The 16,204-nt window shown below is 63.6% G+C and overlaps 2 protein-coding genes across 2 annotated transcripts; one reads left to right on the top strand and one right to left on the bottom strand.

The window, feature by feature from the left end:
* Nucleotides 1-5,849: 5,849 nt before the first annotated feature.
* Nucleotides 5,850-16,192, bottom strand: LOC132506082 (uncharacterized). The gene is made up of 2 exons (XM_060124500.1): nucleotides 16,122-16,192; nucleotides 5,850-10,889 (listed from the first exon to the last, which is right to left on the bottom strand). The coding sequence occupies exon 2, from the start codon at nucleotides 8,889-8,891 to the stop codon at nucleotides 7,215-7,217; it is 1,677 nt and encodes a 558-aa protein (XP_059980483.1). The 5' UTR covers nucleotides 8,892-10,889; nucleotides 16,122-16,192; the 3' UTR covers nucleotides 5,850-7,214.
* On the top strand, nucleotides 12,889-14,302 carry ABHD16B (abhydrolase domain containing 16B). Its single transcript, XM_060124501.1, is given in 5 exon segments — nucleotides 12,889-13,041; nucleotides 13,043-13,436; nucleotides 13,439-13,825; nucleotides 13,828-13,941; nucleotides 13,944-14,302. Coding segments are annotated over 5 exon segments (1,407 nt in total).
* Nucleotides 16,193-16,204: the final 12 nt, after the last annotated feature.

The raw sequence follows: 16,204 nt of genomic DNA, 5'->3' as shown, positions 1-16,204 counted from the left end.
TGGGTCCCAGGCCCACACACCTGCTGTGGACAAGGGAGACTGCCAGCTGCGGGGGCACCATGCCTGCGCTTTGGCTTTGCCTGACACCAGCTTCACACGCCAGCCCGCCAGGGCCCAGATGCGGCGGTTCTCCTGCCCCAGGGCCTTTGCACCTGCTGTTCCCTCAACCTAGAATGCCTTTCCTGCTCCTACCCACCTGGTGGTTCTCAGCCGTCCTGAGGACCCACTCCCAACCCTGCCCCCCAGCCCGCCAAGACAGCTGTGCACTCTCGCTCTGGGAGAGTGGAGCCCGCCCAGACAGGGCTCCACTTTGGCCTAACGCCTGCCCTTTTTGACTGTCCTTCGCCCCTCCCTGTGCTCCATGAGGGCTTGGCCATGTCAGATTCCCTCTTGTGTCCTGGGTGCTGAGGGGCCAGCCTGGCCGGAACTAGGATCAACGCCCACTGTGTGATTTTGGGTAAATCACTTACTTCTCTGGGTGACAGTCTGCACCTGAAGAGCCCACCTGGCATAGCTGAGTGGGCTGAGCAAGACGGCAGGACACAAAAGCGGCCCCAAGGTGCCACCTCCCTTGCCAACATCGTTATCACGGGGGTTAACAGTCACCAGGGCCAGGTGGGCACGATAAAGGGCCCGGGCCAGGCGGGCACTGAGAGCGGGCTCCCGGCTTTCTGCTGCGGTTGCCTTGGATGTCCTGGGGGCACATCTTCCTGACGGGATTGAGGCTGGGGTCACCCTGGGCTGCTGCTGGGAGCCCCAGGCAAGGCGGACAGGCCCTGGGAAGAGGCCGTGTTTGCCTGGTGTTGGGAGGTGAGTGAGAACTGCGGGGCAGTTTTCCTCCTCTGAGCCCTCAACCCCACACACCCAGGAGAGGGGCAGGGCGGGGGAAAGCCGGGGGAGGGGGCCGGAGGGGCTCGGGGCCTTTGCCTTGGAAGGCCCCTGCCTGGGGGGAGCCGGGAGGAGCAGCCATCCCACCTGGTCTGACCAGCCCCACCTCACTGCCCCCAGACCCGGCCAGGACCCTCAGAGACCATCTCTGTGGCCACGCGTGTGCCTCTGTGTTTCGGGAGGGGTCTGGGAGCGCGAGAGCCCAGTTCCCCAGTCCGCGGCGGCGGCGGCTGCTGCGGGCTGGGCTGCGCGGGGCTCTGCTCCCTCCTCCCCTGGGGGGTCCTGGTGCCGGGGTGGTTTGAAAACCAGAGCCTGGAGGCCTTATCAGACCACAGGTTTTCCTGAGGAAGGAAGGGTGGGTGTGGGCCGCCGGGATGGGATACCTCCTCTGGGCGTGCCCGCCGGGTGGAGGGCGCATGGGCGCTGCCCTCCTGGGGGGGTGGAGGACAGCCTCGCCCAGGGAGACCCTAGCCCAAGGCCCAGCCCGGCCAAGAACAAACAGACCCCTCCTAGGGCTGGAGAGGCCCTAGGCCAGGCCTCGAGTCTAGGAGCCCCAGAGTGTGCACTCGCTGAAAGCAGGAGCAAATTGTAGCATTTCTGGGAGTGTCCACAGGACCCCACAAGAGCCTCAGCGAGAGCTGTGACCATTCCAACCGCAGCTCCACTTCTAGGGGGGCCCAAGGAAATACGTGCTCAGGTTCACAAAAACCACACGTCCCAGCATGTTCAAGGACCCCCTCTTTGCAATAGCCCCGAACTGGAAAAACCCACTGCCCACCAGCAACAGAGTATGTAAGTGAAATGCAGCTTGTCACACAGGGGACACTGGACAGCCAGGAGGACAGCCACCTGTGACTCCCGGCTCCACAGTGGCCTCGCTTCCACGGCAGGCCACCTTCAGAAACGGGCGGGACAGCTAGTAGGGTCAAACAGCGGTAGCCTTTGGGATGTGGGTCCAGGGGGCCTCCTGGGCTGGCCATGCCCTGTTCTCCTGTTTCGGGTGCTGGTGAGAAGTTGTGTTCAGTTTATGAAAATTCATTAACTATGTACTCAAGGTATGTGCACTTTTCCGTATGTATGTGGTACGTCAATAAACAGTTATACAAAAACCCCCAAATCCTCCACTGACCCCTCCCTGAGGGAAGATGCTTTCCTGGGGCTGTCTGTCCTCTTCCCTCCCTGCCCTGACCTGCCTCCTACCTGGGGCTCCAGGGAAGTGGGGGCCAGGAGGGGGCAGCTCTGGAGCCCCTCCTACCGCTGGGGACCGAGGCTCTGCCAGGCTGTCTGCCCCAGGGCCTTCTCCGCTTTCTCAAGGGCAGGGCCCCAAGGAGCCCCAAGGCGGGGGTCCCGCGGCCTCGCAGGTGGGGCCGGGAGGATGTGTGACCCGCCCTGCTGGAGCCGGGCTGGCTGGCCTCGGAGTGCTGGCGTGGGCCCGGGACACCCGCCCTCTGCCTGCTGGGCCGGGGGTGCCTCCCGCCCTCTACCCTCCGCCCTCCCCCCGCGGGTGCCTCTACCCCTTCCGCTTCCAGAGGCCCCGGGGCTATTTTTAACTCGCCAGAGCTGCTGAAGGTGGACAGAGCCTGGGGGTGGGGGGGGAGAAGGCCCAGCAGCTACCTTCCTGCCACCACCCCTCCCGGGGTCCGGGCTTCCTGGGGGGGGGACTGGTCATTCTTGACCTTAGAGGAGAAACAGCACACTCCACGCCACTTATATAGACACACAGGAAGGCCACGTGGGTACCCCAAGGTGCAGACACGTGCCCGGGATACAGACTCGAGCACACACGCGTGTGCATGCACACACAGGCACACATGCACGTGCAAACACACACGCATGGCCCAGGGACGTGCTCGGAAACATACCAGATGCACGGAGACTCAGACAAATACAGGGACACATAGACGGTCTCCGCCCTCCCCAGACACCTAGCCCTCCTGGAAACACACACACACACACACACACACACGCGCGCGCACACAGGCACACAGCACAGACGCTGGGGGTGCAGCGAGGACCCTCAGGCCACATTCTAGACTGATGTGGGAGGGGCCTACAGGTGCGGGTGCTCAGCGCACTCTGTTCCTGCTCCCCAAGTACCAGCCAGTATTCCTGAGCTCTCAGCACCGTCCCGGCCGAGATGCCGCATCCTGGCCTCCCCCTCCCCCAGAGGAGGGGCAGGCTTGCGGCAGGAGCCGCTGAGCTGACTGGCAGCCTCTTCCCCCGCACTCTGGCCACGCCCGCTCAGGACAGGAAACCGAGAGAGGGATGGGGGCGGCAGCCCATGGCGCTGTGGCCTCAGGGCCTCCCCTTCCTAGCCCTGCTCCCCACTTCCCCTCTCCTCCCCTGGCCTTTGTTCCCTGGAGCAGCTCACCCCCCACCCTGCGGGGGAACCAGAGTCTATCCTGGAAAACCCCAGGTGCTGGGCTGGGGGCCTCTGTCCGCTGCATCCGGGTCCAGGGGGAGGAGGAAGCCCGGAGGACAGACGGGGCAGGGACCCATTGGCCAGGGGACAGCCGGTTGGCTTCCAAATCCCCTCCACCCCCCACACCCCCACCTCCGTCCCTGGAGGCCCCAGAGGGATGGAGGAGGGCGGGAGCCGGCCTGGAGGACAGGACATCCTCTTGGCAGGACACAGGACGCCAGGCTGGAGGTTCCCAGCCCCAGTCAAGGCCACAGGGGGAAAAGGCCACTGGGGCTGGGGCTCACCAGTTCCGAGATGGGCCCGGGCACCGACGGCTGTGACTTCGGGAAGGACAGCAGAGCCAGCACCAAAGAAACACCCCAGTCCCTGACACTCCCCCAGGCCCCTCCTGGCCCGCCAATGTGTGGACCCACCCCCGGTGGCACCAGGCCCAGGGCCCCTCCTCAGGGAGCCCCACAGGTCACGGGAGAGGCCAGAAGGCCCGGGGGTCACCGTCGCCTGCGCCGTGGGGAGCCCCCACCCCCGCTGGGAGCCCACTCCTCCATGTGAATCCCAGGGCCCAGGGCCCAGACTGCAGGCCGGCCCAGCCCTCCCCTGCCCAGGACTAGAAACCCAGGGACAGTCAAGGTGGGGTGAAGGCCACGGGGACCCCTTGCTCCTGCACCGTCTCCCGCAGCAAAGCAGCAGCCCCCCAAGCTGGCCCCGTCAGCCCACGGCTGACCGTCCGCTCAATGGTCTGGGGCTGACGGGGCCAGGATATCACGGCATCCAGGCTGCCCGACCGGGGGGCAAGCCTGCGCCTGTTGGCCAGTGGTGAGTCCGACACAAGTGCCCGCTAGCCATTCACAGACACTTCTGCCAGGCTGTTCTGGTTACCTGGCTGGGAAACGATGTCCCATCTAAAAACAGCCTATAGAAATGAGTTACCTCAACGCACAGCCTGAGTCTGGATCTGCCTCTGTTCACCCGAGTTAAAATCACCAAAGGGGAATTAACCATGGACTTAGCTCGTGACCCAAGAGGAATGACACCTCTGCCAGGGAGACAAGGCCAAACCCAGCCCTTACCGCTCCCAGCCCTCGGTTCCGTCCCCAGCGCCTCCGCACGCTCTCCTTGACTCCAGTCACAATCCTTAACGTCTTTTGAAAAATGAGGCTTTATTGGAGTATAATTTATATACAGTGATATTCACCAGTTTGAAGCATACGATTTGATGAGCTCTGACAAACAGTCGTGTAACCACCCCCACTATTATGATACAGAACGTTCCCATGACCCCTCAATCCCCTCAGCCTCTTGTTGTTCATTCTGCCCCCGGCCCCCCGGCCCTGCCCTGCCCTGCCCACCATTGATCCGCTCTCTGTCACTATAGTTTTGTCTTTCCCAGGATTTCACACAAACAAAGCCACGTAGAATGGGGTCTTCTGGTCCCGGCTCCTTTCCCTTAGCAGCGATGCTCATTCTGCGCATCAGTTATCCACTCCTTTTCTTTCCAGGGTGTAGACGGACCACTTGCCAGCTGACAAATTCATTTCATTTCTTTGGGGTAAATTCCTAGGAGTGGGATTGCGGGATCATTCTAATGCTCGTTTTCTAAACCTTTGAATGTGTTTGTTTTCGCTCTGCCCCACTAGGCTGTAAGCTCCCCAAGGGAAGAGACATCACCTGTGTTGCTCATCGCCATGACCAGAGCCCAGTGCAATTCCGTGCCAGGACCATTGCCCACAGAGTGAGTGAGTGAATGAACCAGTGATGGTGGTGCCTGGGACGGTGGATTTTGGTGATGCTGATGGGAAGAGATCATGGCGCTGAGGGCGACAGAGGTGACGATGGTGATGGAGGTGACTGTGGTTAGGGGACAGTGACAGGGGCTGCTGGCCGTGACAGAGGTGGTGTCTGTGACGGTGAAGGCTAGAAACGCCTCCTTTGCCCTCCGTGGAGACGTCGTGAGGGCCCTCTTTGGACGTCCCCTCCACCTCCCCACCTCCAGACACCTCCAGTCCCCCACTCCAGAGTCACACCTTGGAGCAACTTGTCACCTAAACCTCCACCCACCCTGAAGCGACTCTTCCCACCAGCCCCTGCTGTGGCCACACCCCCACTCGCCCACAGCTGTGACATCTCACCAGGAACAACCCTCCTTGCTCCCGAACACTCGGCTTTCCCCTCTCCTGGCTTCCTCCTTATCCTGTTTAGAATTCATATTTTCTCTCGAGAACACCAGAAGTGTTAGTGTATCCATCCTCTCCTGGTACCACTCTCTCCTTGCCAGCGCCTAAGCCGCTGCTCTCCGCTCGGAAAATCAACCGGGAGGCTGGTGCCACCAGAAAGCAGACCGGGAGCTGACCCTGACACCCGGCCCACGCGCTCCCCCCAGGCCGCTGTGCCCGCCGCTCACACCACCCCCCTGGCTGGCCCCTCCCTGCCTACCGGAGCCTTCCTCCAGCCTAAGCCCCGCCCCCGCCCCCAGCCCCTCCTTCACAAAGCAGTGACCGCTCTGAAATGCAAACGTGAGTCTGGAACTTTCTTGCTGAATCTTTCAGTGGCTTCTGAGAAGTGCCTTCCTCTCAAACCCCTCTCCCCAGTTGACCAGGCCCCACGTGATCTGTCCCCCATTCCTGGCCTCATTCCTGTACCCCCGCTCCCAGGTTCCAGCCACACTGGCCTGGTTCTTATTCCTCCAGGATGCCAAGTTCCCTTCAGCTCCAGGCCTCTCCCAGGGCCAGGCTGCAAACTCCTCGCCACCTTCCTGGTCTCGTCTCCTGCCCTCCCCACTCCAGGCTGGCGACCACCCGGTGTTCCCTCCCGAAAAGCCCTCCTTCAGGCCAAGCCCTTACTTGTGCTCAGCCAGCACCCGGGGCAGCCGTGGACCGTGCCGTGCTCAGCCCTGTCCCCCACCAGCAGGCCCTCCGTGAATGGTGCTTGCTGGGAAAGTGAGGGGGGATTGGAGGCGGGCTGTTCAGCTCACCACCAGGCGCAGAGATGACCGAGGAGGAAGAACGAGCTCCATCCGGGCTTCCTGGGGGCCAGGAAGGCCAGGCCCAGGCAGTGGTCACCAGCTGGGATATGGGGGACCCCCCCCGGTATGCGAGGCCCAACCCAAGGGACCTGGGAGACTCCTGCCCCACGCGGGTCCCAGGCATCGCCTGGGACTTTCCGGGGGGCTGTGCCATTGAGGGAACCTTTGCTGCCAGGGCCACAGGGCACCCGGGCATTTCCTGCCCAGCCTCACTCCCCGAGGCCAGGCCCCAGCCCTGTGGCCCCGCTCCTTCCTCCTCCGCCAGGGGGGTTTCCACCCAGCCTGAGCCCCGCTATTTTTAGCTGAGAGAGAGGGACCAACTCCTGGCCCCACTGCTTCCCCCGAGGGAGCATGGGCAAAATGAGGGCTGGGCGCCAGAGGCTGGGGAGTTGACCCCCTAACTCCCCACACCAGGGTACACCTGGGCAGCCCAGGTGGCCAGTGCATGGGCCCAGTGGGCAGGGGCTCCAGTCCTCGGGTGGGGTGGGTCCAGGGCCTGGGTGGGCTACCGCCCACTTCCTGCGGCCTCGCCCCAGCACTTCAAAGGCTGCTGGCAGCCCTGTGGTCACTCCCGGCTCCCACGCAGCTCAGCCTGAGGGGCGGGCCCGGCGCAGGAGCCCCGGCAGCTTCAAAGTGGCTGGGTGGGCAGCCCTGCGGTTAGATCCCCAGGGCGGGTGGGGAACAGGAAGGGGGGGATAAGGGGGCCCTCTCTGCTTCTGTGTCCTCCCCGCCCCACTGCCTTCCTGGGTGGGCTTAGGGCAAAGGCCCAGACGCTTTCCTGGCCCCCAGATCCTGTCCCGGAGCCAGGCCGCCGGGGGTGGTGATGCCTTCATGACTGTGTGATGTGTGTGCGGTCCAAGTGGGCTCCCCCCGGAGGGCAGCCCCCTAGAGAAACCTCCGGAGCCAACGTGGGGCGCCCCTCCTGGACCCCTCAGGGCCCCGGCTGTGGCGAGGGGGCGCGGACACCTTCCCTTCCGCCCCCTCCCCCCTCCGTTCTTGCCCCACTTTTCTGCCTGAAGCGGGGCAGCCGGGAGTGGAGGGACGGGGGAGAAGGGCCTGCCTGTCTGGGCCCTGGAGCGGCCCCGCCCACACCCTCCACGGAGGTGGGCTGGATGGGCTGCGGTGGGCTTGACCTCGCGCCAGCTCCCCAGAGACCGGCGGGGCGAGAGGGGCGGGGAGCCAGCGCCTCAGAGCAGCCGCCCCGAGCTGAGCAGACGCTGAGAACAGAGACTGTCTGTGAGCAGGCGGGGTGGGGGGGGGGTGGAGGAAACTTCCAGGGTCCCCTGGGGTCAGCTCCAGGACAGTTGCCATTTTTAATCTGCGCAAGAGACTTAGAAGGAGCCGCGAGGGCTGTAACCTAGATCCGCTCAGGAGGTGCCGGCAGTGCAGCCCAAGGAGAGCCCCCTCCCCCAGCTGCGCACCCCGAAGGGTAGAGCAGGCCCTGTGCCAGAGACCCCAGGAGATATCGGGGGCCTTGCAGGGTCCCCCCTGCTCTGGGCTGACTCTGCCCCCCCCCACCCTCCAGACGCTTCCCCCCTCCTCCGCTCTCTGGTGTGTGGGGGGGGCGGCGTCAGGAAGGAGCCCCACTCGTGAGCCCCCAGCCCTGACGCCGGGCCTAAGCGGAAGCTGGCTGCAGCCCACCCACCGGGGCAGGTGGGAGAGCCACACCCCAGGAAGGCTGGCCCTGGGGGTCTCGGCTGGAGGCCAAGGGGATCCCCACCCAGTCCTCGCCTGGGCTGTCTCCCACTCTCCAGAGGAGAGCCGAGGGCTCACTCCTGAGACCCCTACCCACGCCCCCCCACCTGCTTCTTCACTCTTGGGGTGGCTGCCTGGACGCAGGATGCTGCTGGGGGTAGAGTGGGAGCGTCCCAGTAACGGCCCCGCCTCCAAAGAGGAGTGGAGTGTCAGGAGGAGGGTGACAGGGCACCGGTGTGGGAGACTCCGGGGTCGCCCCCGGAGTTCTCCAAGGACCACTGTGTGGGTTGCCCCTTTGGAGACACCTCCCACCTTCCGCCTCAACACCAGGAGACAAATGTTGATGGTTCTGGGGCTTGGAGGAGCCAGGAGGGAAAGGCAACATCTGTGCCCCCTGGAGACCCCCACCAGTGGAGTCAGCGTCCCCAGGAGAGGCTCTGTGGGCAGGAACCAGGGCTCCAGCTCGGGGGTGGGGGGAAGGGAGGTCGCTGGGGCAAGTGGGCGAGGAGCCATCTCAGGCCCTCTGTGGTGATCCCCTTTCCCACCATCATCACTGGTCTTCAGGGTCTCCTGCTGAAAACACGTAGCACCCCCAAACCCCAAGACCTGACTCCCAGGCCGAGGGTACCCCATCCTTGCCATCATTCCATCATCCCCGCCCCGCTCAGTCTCCCCTCTCCAGAGCCAGGGCTGGCGGAGGTCCAGGCCACAGTTTCCATCTGGCCACCACGAGAGAAGCTGGCCAGCCCAGGGGTCCCACAGGTGAGGGACCTCCGAGGGGCAGCGGGCAAAAAGCAGGACTGGATTGCCTGACTGATGGAATGGCTCCTGGTGCCTGGTCAGCGGGTCAGGATCGTCAACATTCATTAAACTTATACACACGTAGACCAGCAAATACTAAACCACCACACTCCCTGGCCTTGCTGCAGAGACAGCTCCCCACATGACTCACAGGCCGGCACAGACTTTTGGAAAAGCAATCTGGCCACACCGTGGCACACTCTTAGGACTCGGGTGTGGAGGGGAAATCCCCAGGGGGCAGGGTCCTCAGACAAGGGTGTTCTTGGCAGCCACGCCGAAGGGGAAGATCTGGAAACCTGGGTATCCACCAGCAGAGGGTACGCTGGGGCATTAGTGTCTGCACATGGGGAGGAGGGGCCACTGGCCAGCTGCGGGCATGCGGCGATGCTCACAGGCCTGTAGGTGGGCATGTCTGTGGGCAAGTAGAGAAAGGTTAAGACTTTTGGGTACCAGAGAGGGGCTTGGAGAGCGCGGTCACCTTTCGTACACTCTGCCTGACTCGTGGCAGGGAGCCTGTGTTACACTGCGTAACATAATGCAGCCATCGCCTTACATCAAGCCCCGAGTGGGGGCTGCAGGAGTGGAAAGGGTAAGGTCCGCCCTGAGGGGCTCTGCCGGCAGCGACACGGGGCTCCGAGTGTGCACTGATGCTTCCAGTCGTGCATGGGGCCCCGGGGACCACCCTAGGAGCGGGGCTGTGGCCTGCACACACCGTGCACCAGCCAGGAGGTCGAGCCCCCGGGGAAGGAGGCCCCCGTCCGACTGGCCTGGAGGGCTCTTGACCCCAACTCAGGCTTTACTCTGACGGGGGGGACAGTGGGAGGGGAGGCTGAGACTGACCCGCAGGAAGGCAGGAGGAGAGGGCGGGGGTGTGCACAGCTCCCCACAAACCCCGCCATCCTTGAGGGCGCCGGTAACTCTCTGTGATTCCAGATGTTCAGCAGCTGTCTTGGCCATTTCCGCCCCTTCTCTGACCCCGCATCCGCCAGGAAACGTCCCCTCCTGTCCTCGGGCTCCGAGCCACCCCCTACCTTCCCTGCACCCCATTTCCTGAGCAGAGGCGTTTGTGCAGACTCAGCTCCCCCTCCCGTGGGGCGGCTCCAGCTTTCCCAGGGCCGGTGCTGCCCCCAGAGCCTGGACACCCTCTGCCAGGGGCTCTGATCCTGCCGCCGCCCCTCCAGCCTCTGGGACTGGTTTTCCCTCTCTCCCTCCTTTCCTCCTCGGAGGCTGGCAGCCTACATCGGGGCCTCTGGGGAAGCTGAGCCCAACCGGCCAGGAGGGAGTCCTGCTCAGTGGGGGAGGGTGGGAGCCCTGTGGGGTGGAGGCCAGAGGTCAGAGACCCCAGCCAAGCCCTGCAGGAGGGGGTGGGGGAGGGGGGACGCACGCTCAGATGTCTTCCCGGTGGACACTGGGGGGTGGCCTCTTCCATCTGAGCACCGAAAACTGGGGACACAGCCCCACCTTCCCTGAGCAGACCGGGGCCGGCGGGGGGGGGGGGCACAAGAGGTCACTGCTGCTGCAACTGGTCCAGTCTGGGGGCTCTTCTGGAGAGGGGACGGCAGGAGGAGGACTCCCTTCCTGTCATGTGCTTTCCTGTCTCAACAGAGCTGGTGGTTCTGGGGCACTTGGGCTCCTGTGGGCTGGGGGCAGGGCGGGTGGGGTCAGGGGCCAAGCCAGACACAGGGTAAGGGCTCCGGGGGGCCAGCAGCCCCAGCCCGTTGACCTCTGCCCCCCAGAATCCGGTCTCTGGCTGTTCCCCCTCCTCCAAGCTTCCTGCTCTGCCGGGGGAGCCAAGGGCAGGTGGGCCCGGCCAAAGGGAAGCCTCTATTTCCAACCAAGATGGGAGACTACCCTCAGGAGGACGCTGCTTCTCCATGCCCCACCTCTCCCCGGGGAAGCAGCACAAAATGTGGTGTGTCCACCATACCGTGCAGACGATCCTGTGGGCCGCCCCACCGTGGCCGCTACGTCCGCCTGGCTTCGGGCTGAGCACAGAACGAGGCCTCTGCTCTGCTGTCGGGGTCGCTCCTGAGGGCTCGCGAAGTGAGCCTGGAGCCTCTGGGTCTGCACGCACCCCCCACCCACCCCAGGATATGAGTCTATGAAAGAGGTCCCTAGGAGAGTAAACGCCCACACGCCCCCCCTAACCTCGGGGCCGGGGCAGACTTCTCAGGTGCACCAGGACCACCAATCCCCATGGGCAGCTCTGCCCATCCCTTGACCCCAGGCAGGGCACCCTGCGGGCTCCCTCCTGGGGCGGTCCCCCCACTGCCCCTGCTGCCACCCAGGACCTAGTAAAGAAGTGAAGTGCTCTCAGGGCAGAAGGAACAGGGGCGGAGCCCTCACCCAGGTGGGCCTGTGGACTCTGGGCCACCCCCTTGGGCCTCAGGACCTAACTGATGAGTGAAGCGACCCAGTCTGGGATAGGAGCTGGATAATCAGGAAGATCAGAATCTCAGCGCCTGGGGGAGGGGCGCTGGGGGTAGAGTTGCCAGATTTAGCAAAAAATAACAAACCAAAAAGCAGGATATCCAATTACAGTTGAATTTCAGATAAATGATACTTTAATATGAGTATGTCTCATGCAATATTTAGGACATACTTATACTCAAAAAAAGTATTGGTTGTTTATTTGAAATTCAAATTTAACTGGGTGTTCTGTATTTTACCTGGAAACAGGGGTTGGGGGGATGGATACGCAAACCTCTCAACTCACTCACTCTGCCCATTGACCTCTCCTGCCCGCCAGCCCCGGAGGACAGCAGCTGTCCGTCCTCAGTTGTGTCCCAAGCCTGGTGGCAGGTGACTGGGCCAGCGATGCCCCCAGCTCAGCTGCACAGGGCAGTAGAGCAGAGAGGACTTGTTGGGGCCTGGCGCCCCCTCCCCAGAGGGCTGGGGTCTCCAAGGCAGGCCTCTTGGGTTCCGAGGGCCCAGGTGGGTTTGCCAAACTCCCTTTCAGGTCAAGGCAACTGTTGAAGGAGCCCCCCGGAACCTGGCTCTTCTCTGCCTCCCCCCATGGACTCTGCCCTGCTCTCTGCCCTCAGGTGGGCAGGCCCACTTTGGTGCAGGAGAGAAAGGAGAACCCACGAGAGCCCTCCAGAAAAGGAGAAGGGACATCTTGTGGGGTGGTTTCAGGGAGAGGAGAGCTCGACCAGGGGCTGAAAATGAGGAACATTGGCCAGGCACGACCCACCTGGAGAAGGTCATTGCCTCTGCAGGCGTCAGTGAAAGAGGATCCAGAACGGCTCTGGGGGGGCTGCGGGGGGCAGGGGCGGGCAGGGGGGAGGTTTCCAGCCTGCGCTCACCCCCTTTCCTGGGAAGGAAGGTGTGGAGGGCAGGGGCACAGGCAAGTGAGCAAAGAGCCCCACAGCCAGCCTCGCTGCTCCCCCTGGCCGGCCCGCTGGGGGGCCCACGTAGCCTTTGCAGACTCTCACACAGCCTGATCCCCAGGGCTGCTTCGTCCTGTCTCTGCTCCCTCTCCCACCAGGGCAGGCGCCTCTGGAGGTGGCGGGGGTTCAGGGCCATGGGCAGCCCTGTATTTTTCCCGGTGAGACCCAGGAAGAGGTCAGCACTGTTGATTTCTGGCCTGGGTGTCCACCTACAGTTCAAGGAGGAGGGGACCAGACGCTGCTCAGGCCCGGGTGGAGGTGGCCTTGGGGGTGGGTGAGAGGCTAATGAGGCCCCGGGAGGATGCGGGCCAAAGAGGGCCTGGCGAGGGTGTGGCCGCGCCAGGGTCCTGAGGCTGTGGCCCGGGCGGGGGGTGTTGGGGGAGGGCGCGGTCCACCACGCCCGGGAACCCTTTGTGCGCCCACCACAGAGTGCCGGGCAACGGTGACTCACAAAGCCGGCCCACGCCGGGCAGAGGACGCCTCCCCTGGGCCCCCGTGGGCCCAGGTCATAAAGGCCACGAGGGCCAAGCCCTGAGGAGGCACGTCCCGAGGTGGCCGCGCGCGCGGCCCTGACACCGCACTCCAAGCCGGACCTAGATTTCCCACTGCAAGCGCGACCCGGCCCGGCGACTGGGCCTTAGGGCTGTCTGTCGGGGCCCAGCACCTCGGCGCCCATGTGTGTCGTCTGCTTCGTGAAGGCACTGGTGCACTTGTTCAAGATCTACCTGACAGCAAACTACACCTACAACTTCCGCGGCTGGCCTGTGGACCTCCGCTGGGATGACGTGCACGCCGCCGCCGCCGCCGGGGGCCACAGCGGTCACCGGGGGACTGACGTGCCCGGCAGCCGCGGCGGGCATGTGGCTGTTGCAGGGCGCGGCGCTGGGCGAAGACGTGCAGGGGCGGCCGTCCCGCGGGGCGCGCAGCCAGGCGCAGTGCCTCCTGCAGCAGATCAGTGAGCTGCCCGGCCAGCTCGCCAGCTACGTGCTGGCCCACTCAGTGGGCCGCTGGTTCGTGTACCCTGGTTCCATGTTCCTGATGACACGCGCGCTGCTGCCGCTCCTGCGGCAGGGCCAGGAGCGCCTGGTGGACCGCCACCGCGGCCGGTGCGCCAAGCTGGTGGCCTGTGACGGCAACGAGATCGACACCATGTTCATGGACCGCCGCCAGCGCCTGGGCAGCCATGGCCGCAGCCTGCGCCTCGCCATCTGCTGCGAGGGCAACGCTTCTACGAGATGGGCTGTCTGTCGGCGCCGCTGGAGGCCGGCTATTCGGTGTTGGGCTGGAACCACCCGGGCTTCGGGGGCAGCACGGGCGCGCCGTTCCCTCAGCACGACGCCAACGCCATGGACGTGGTGGTCAAGTACGCGCTGTACCGCCTGCACTTCCCGCCCGCGCACGTGGTGGTCTACGGCTGGTCCATCTGCGGCTTCACGGCCTCGTGGGCCACCATGACGTACCCGGAGCTGGGCGCACTGGTGCTCGATGCCACCTTCGACGACCTCGTGCCGCTGGCGCTGAAGGTCATGCCCCACAGCTGGAAGGGGCTGGTGGTGCGCACGGTGCGCGAGCACTTCAACCTCAACGTGGCCGAGCAGTTATGCCACTACCCCGGCCGGTGCTGCTGCTCCGGCGCACGCCGGACGACGTGGTCAGCACCTCGGGCCCCCTGCGCCCCCTGCCGTCGGGCGACGTGGAGGGCCACCGCAGCAACGAGCTGCTCCTGCGCTGCTGCCGCACCGCTACCCCGCCGTGATGGCGCGCGAGGGCCTTACTGTCGTGACCCTATGGCTGCGTGCCGGCAGCCTGGCGCAGGAGGCCACCTTCTACGCGCGCTACCGCGTGGACGACGACTGGTGCCTAGCCCTGCTGCGCTCCTACCGCGCGCGCTGCGAGGATCGGCAGGAGGACGAGGAGGCCTGGGGCCCGCACGGGCTCGCTTTCCCCTGGCTAGTGGGCCAGGGCCTGAGCCGGCGGCGGCGCTGGCAGCTCGCGCGGTTCCTGGCTCGCCAGCACCTCAAGAACGTGGAGGCGACCCACTGCAGTCCGCTGGAACCTGAGGACTTCTAGTTGCCCTGGAGGCTGTAGACTGTGCTTCTGCGTGTCCCTTCTCCCACCCCCCACCCCAAACCAGTAAAGCTGGCCCTGCCTGGGATCCCCGCCTGGGATCCCCACCTTGTGTCTGGGGGAGGGTGGGGCAGTGCATAGGGACCTGGCAGACCTGGCACTCTCCCTCACTGGGGCATCCCCTTCCCTCCTTTCTCTTCCTCCCTCCAACATTTGTGGACGGTCCCAGTCTGCTCCCAGCTCCTAAGGGGAATGCAAAGATTAACCTGACCCAGTTTATGGCAACACTGTGTGATGGGTGCCTTGATCACCTAGAAAGGATGGTGTGAACATGGGCTGTGGGACAACAGGAGGCGTCCTTCACCTGGCCTGGGTTACAGGATGACTCTGGGAAAGATGAGTGTTGAAGCGTCTGTGCAAGTCGCCTCTAACTATGAAAGAACACTGGCTTTGGAAGGGCTGTAAAAGTCTTAGCAGCTGGACCTCCCCAGGAGTGCGATGCTGCTGCTTCATAGGGTTCCCCCAGCCCCATTCCTGGCTTCTACAGGATGGGGTTCACCGTGGAACCACAGACTCAGAGTAAGTGGCAGGCAGTCCAGGTGGGACTACAGACACACCTGCACTGACCACTCATTGCTTTGTTCCTGGCTCAGGGATGCCATACAAAACGAGAGACAAGCCCTCTGCCCACCACCATCTGTAATGCAGTCGCATCCTTACCACCTGCCCTTAATTGTATGAAGCAGGGCCTACTGGCTGTCCTCAACCCCTGGGGACAGGGGCTGGCCAGGGTGGTTCCAGCTAGAAGCTCTGGAAAAGCTGAAAGAAGGCAAGTGGGGCAGGCATATAATTGACAGCACCAGAGCAGGACCTGGCCTGGATGCACCTGGGCCAGTGCAAGCAGAAGCAGGTACTTAAGGTGACCTAAAGTACCAGGAAGACCTATGGGGAGAAGGTGAGCTTTGAGCTGAGACAGTAAGAGGAGTTAGCCAGGTGAAGGAATGGGTTTCCTTCCTAGGGATTAGTACCTGCAGGGTGGCTTGGCTGTTAGGGGGAATGCTGTCCAGAAGGGTCAGATCCCCAAGGGTTTGAATACCACTAAAGCAGCGGTCCCCAACCTTTTTGGCACCAGGGGCTGGTTCCGTGGAAGACAACTTTTCCACGGACAGGGGGAGGGAAAGGTTCAGGCGGTAATGCGAGCGGTGGGGAGCAGATGAAGCTTCGCTCACTTGCCCGCCGCTCACCTTCTGCTGTGCAGCCCGGGCCCCTGCACTAACGGATTGCTTGCAGAGGCAATTAGTAGCCAAGGAAGGGTAGTCGTGGGACTTGTTTTAGCGGGACCGGGTTGCCTAATGGCTACACACCTCTCCTTTGACAAGTTTGGCAAACCCTTCTCCGGAGTCTGCAGGAAGCAACTAGATGAGTGATGGGCAAGTAACTCTGGCCTCAGTTTTCTCATCTGTAAAGTGGGGAGGGCCCCATCTGTCTCACCGGATTGCTGTGAAAAGGAAGTGAGAGAACACGGGGTCGAAGGGCGCCTCCAGCCAGAAGAGAGCAACTCGTGGTCGCGCCTTTTTCTGCGCAACCCCCATACAACTTTAAAATCCCTACAAAAAGGACAGATGCAAAAAAAAAAGAGCCCCAAGGTCAGTGGGTCAGGCCTCGGAGGGATCGCAAGCGGCCTGAGTCTGACCCGCCGAAGTACGTGAGCCGTGGCGCTCGCAGGCAGGGGCAAACACCTTGGAGACCTCCAAGAGGCCCACCTCCGGGATCCCGTAGCGCCATGTTGCACGGTCCTCCCAGTTCCCACCTTACTCCGTGCACCTCAAGACCGTTCTACCTGTGCTTCTCGCTGGTGGACCGGCCTCCCTTTCCGGCTTCGTCCGCAGCCTCGACCAATCATATTAAGCTGATGAACCGGGA

The sequence above is a fragment of the Lagenorhynchus albirostris genome, chromosome 15, assembly GCF_949774975.1.
Source record: "Lagenorhynchus albirostris chromosome 15, mLagAlb1.1, whole genome shotgun sequence".
NCBI lineage: Eukaryota > Metazoa > Chordata > Mammalia > Artiodactyla > Delphinidae > Lagenorhynchus > Lagenorhynchus albirostris.
This window is presented reverse-complemented; position numbering and strand designations above follow the sequence as displayed.

What these genes read in the sequence shown, in the direction of transcription:
- LOC132506082 (XM_060124500.1), bottom strand. Translation starts at nt 8,891, where the DNA reads ATGAATGTTGACGATCCTGACCCGCTGACCAGGCACCAGGAGCCATTC.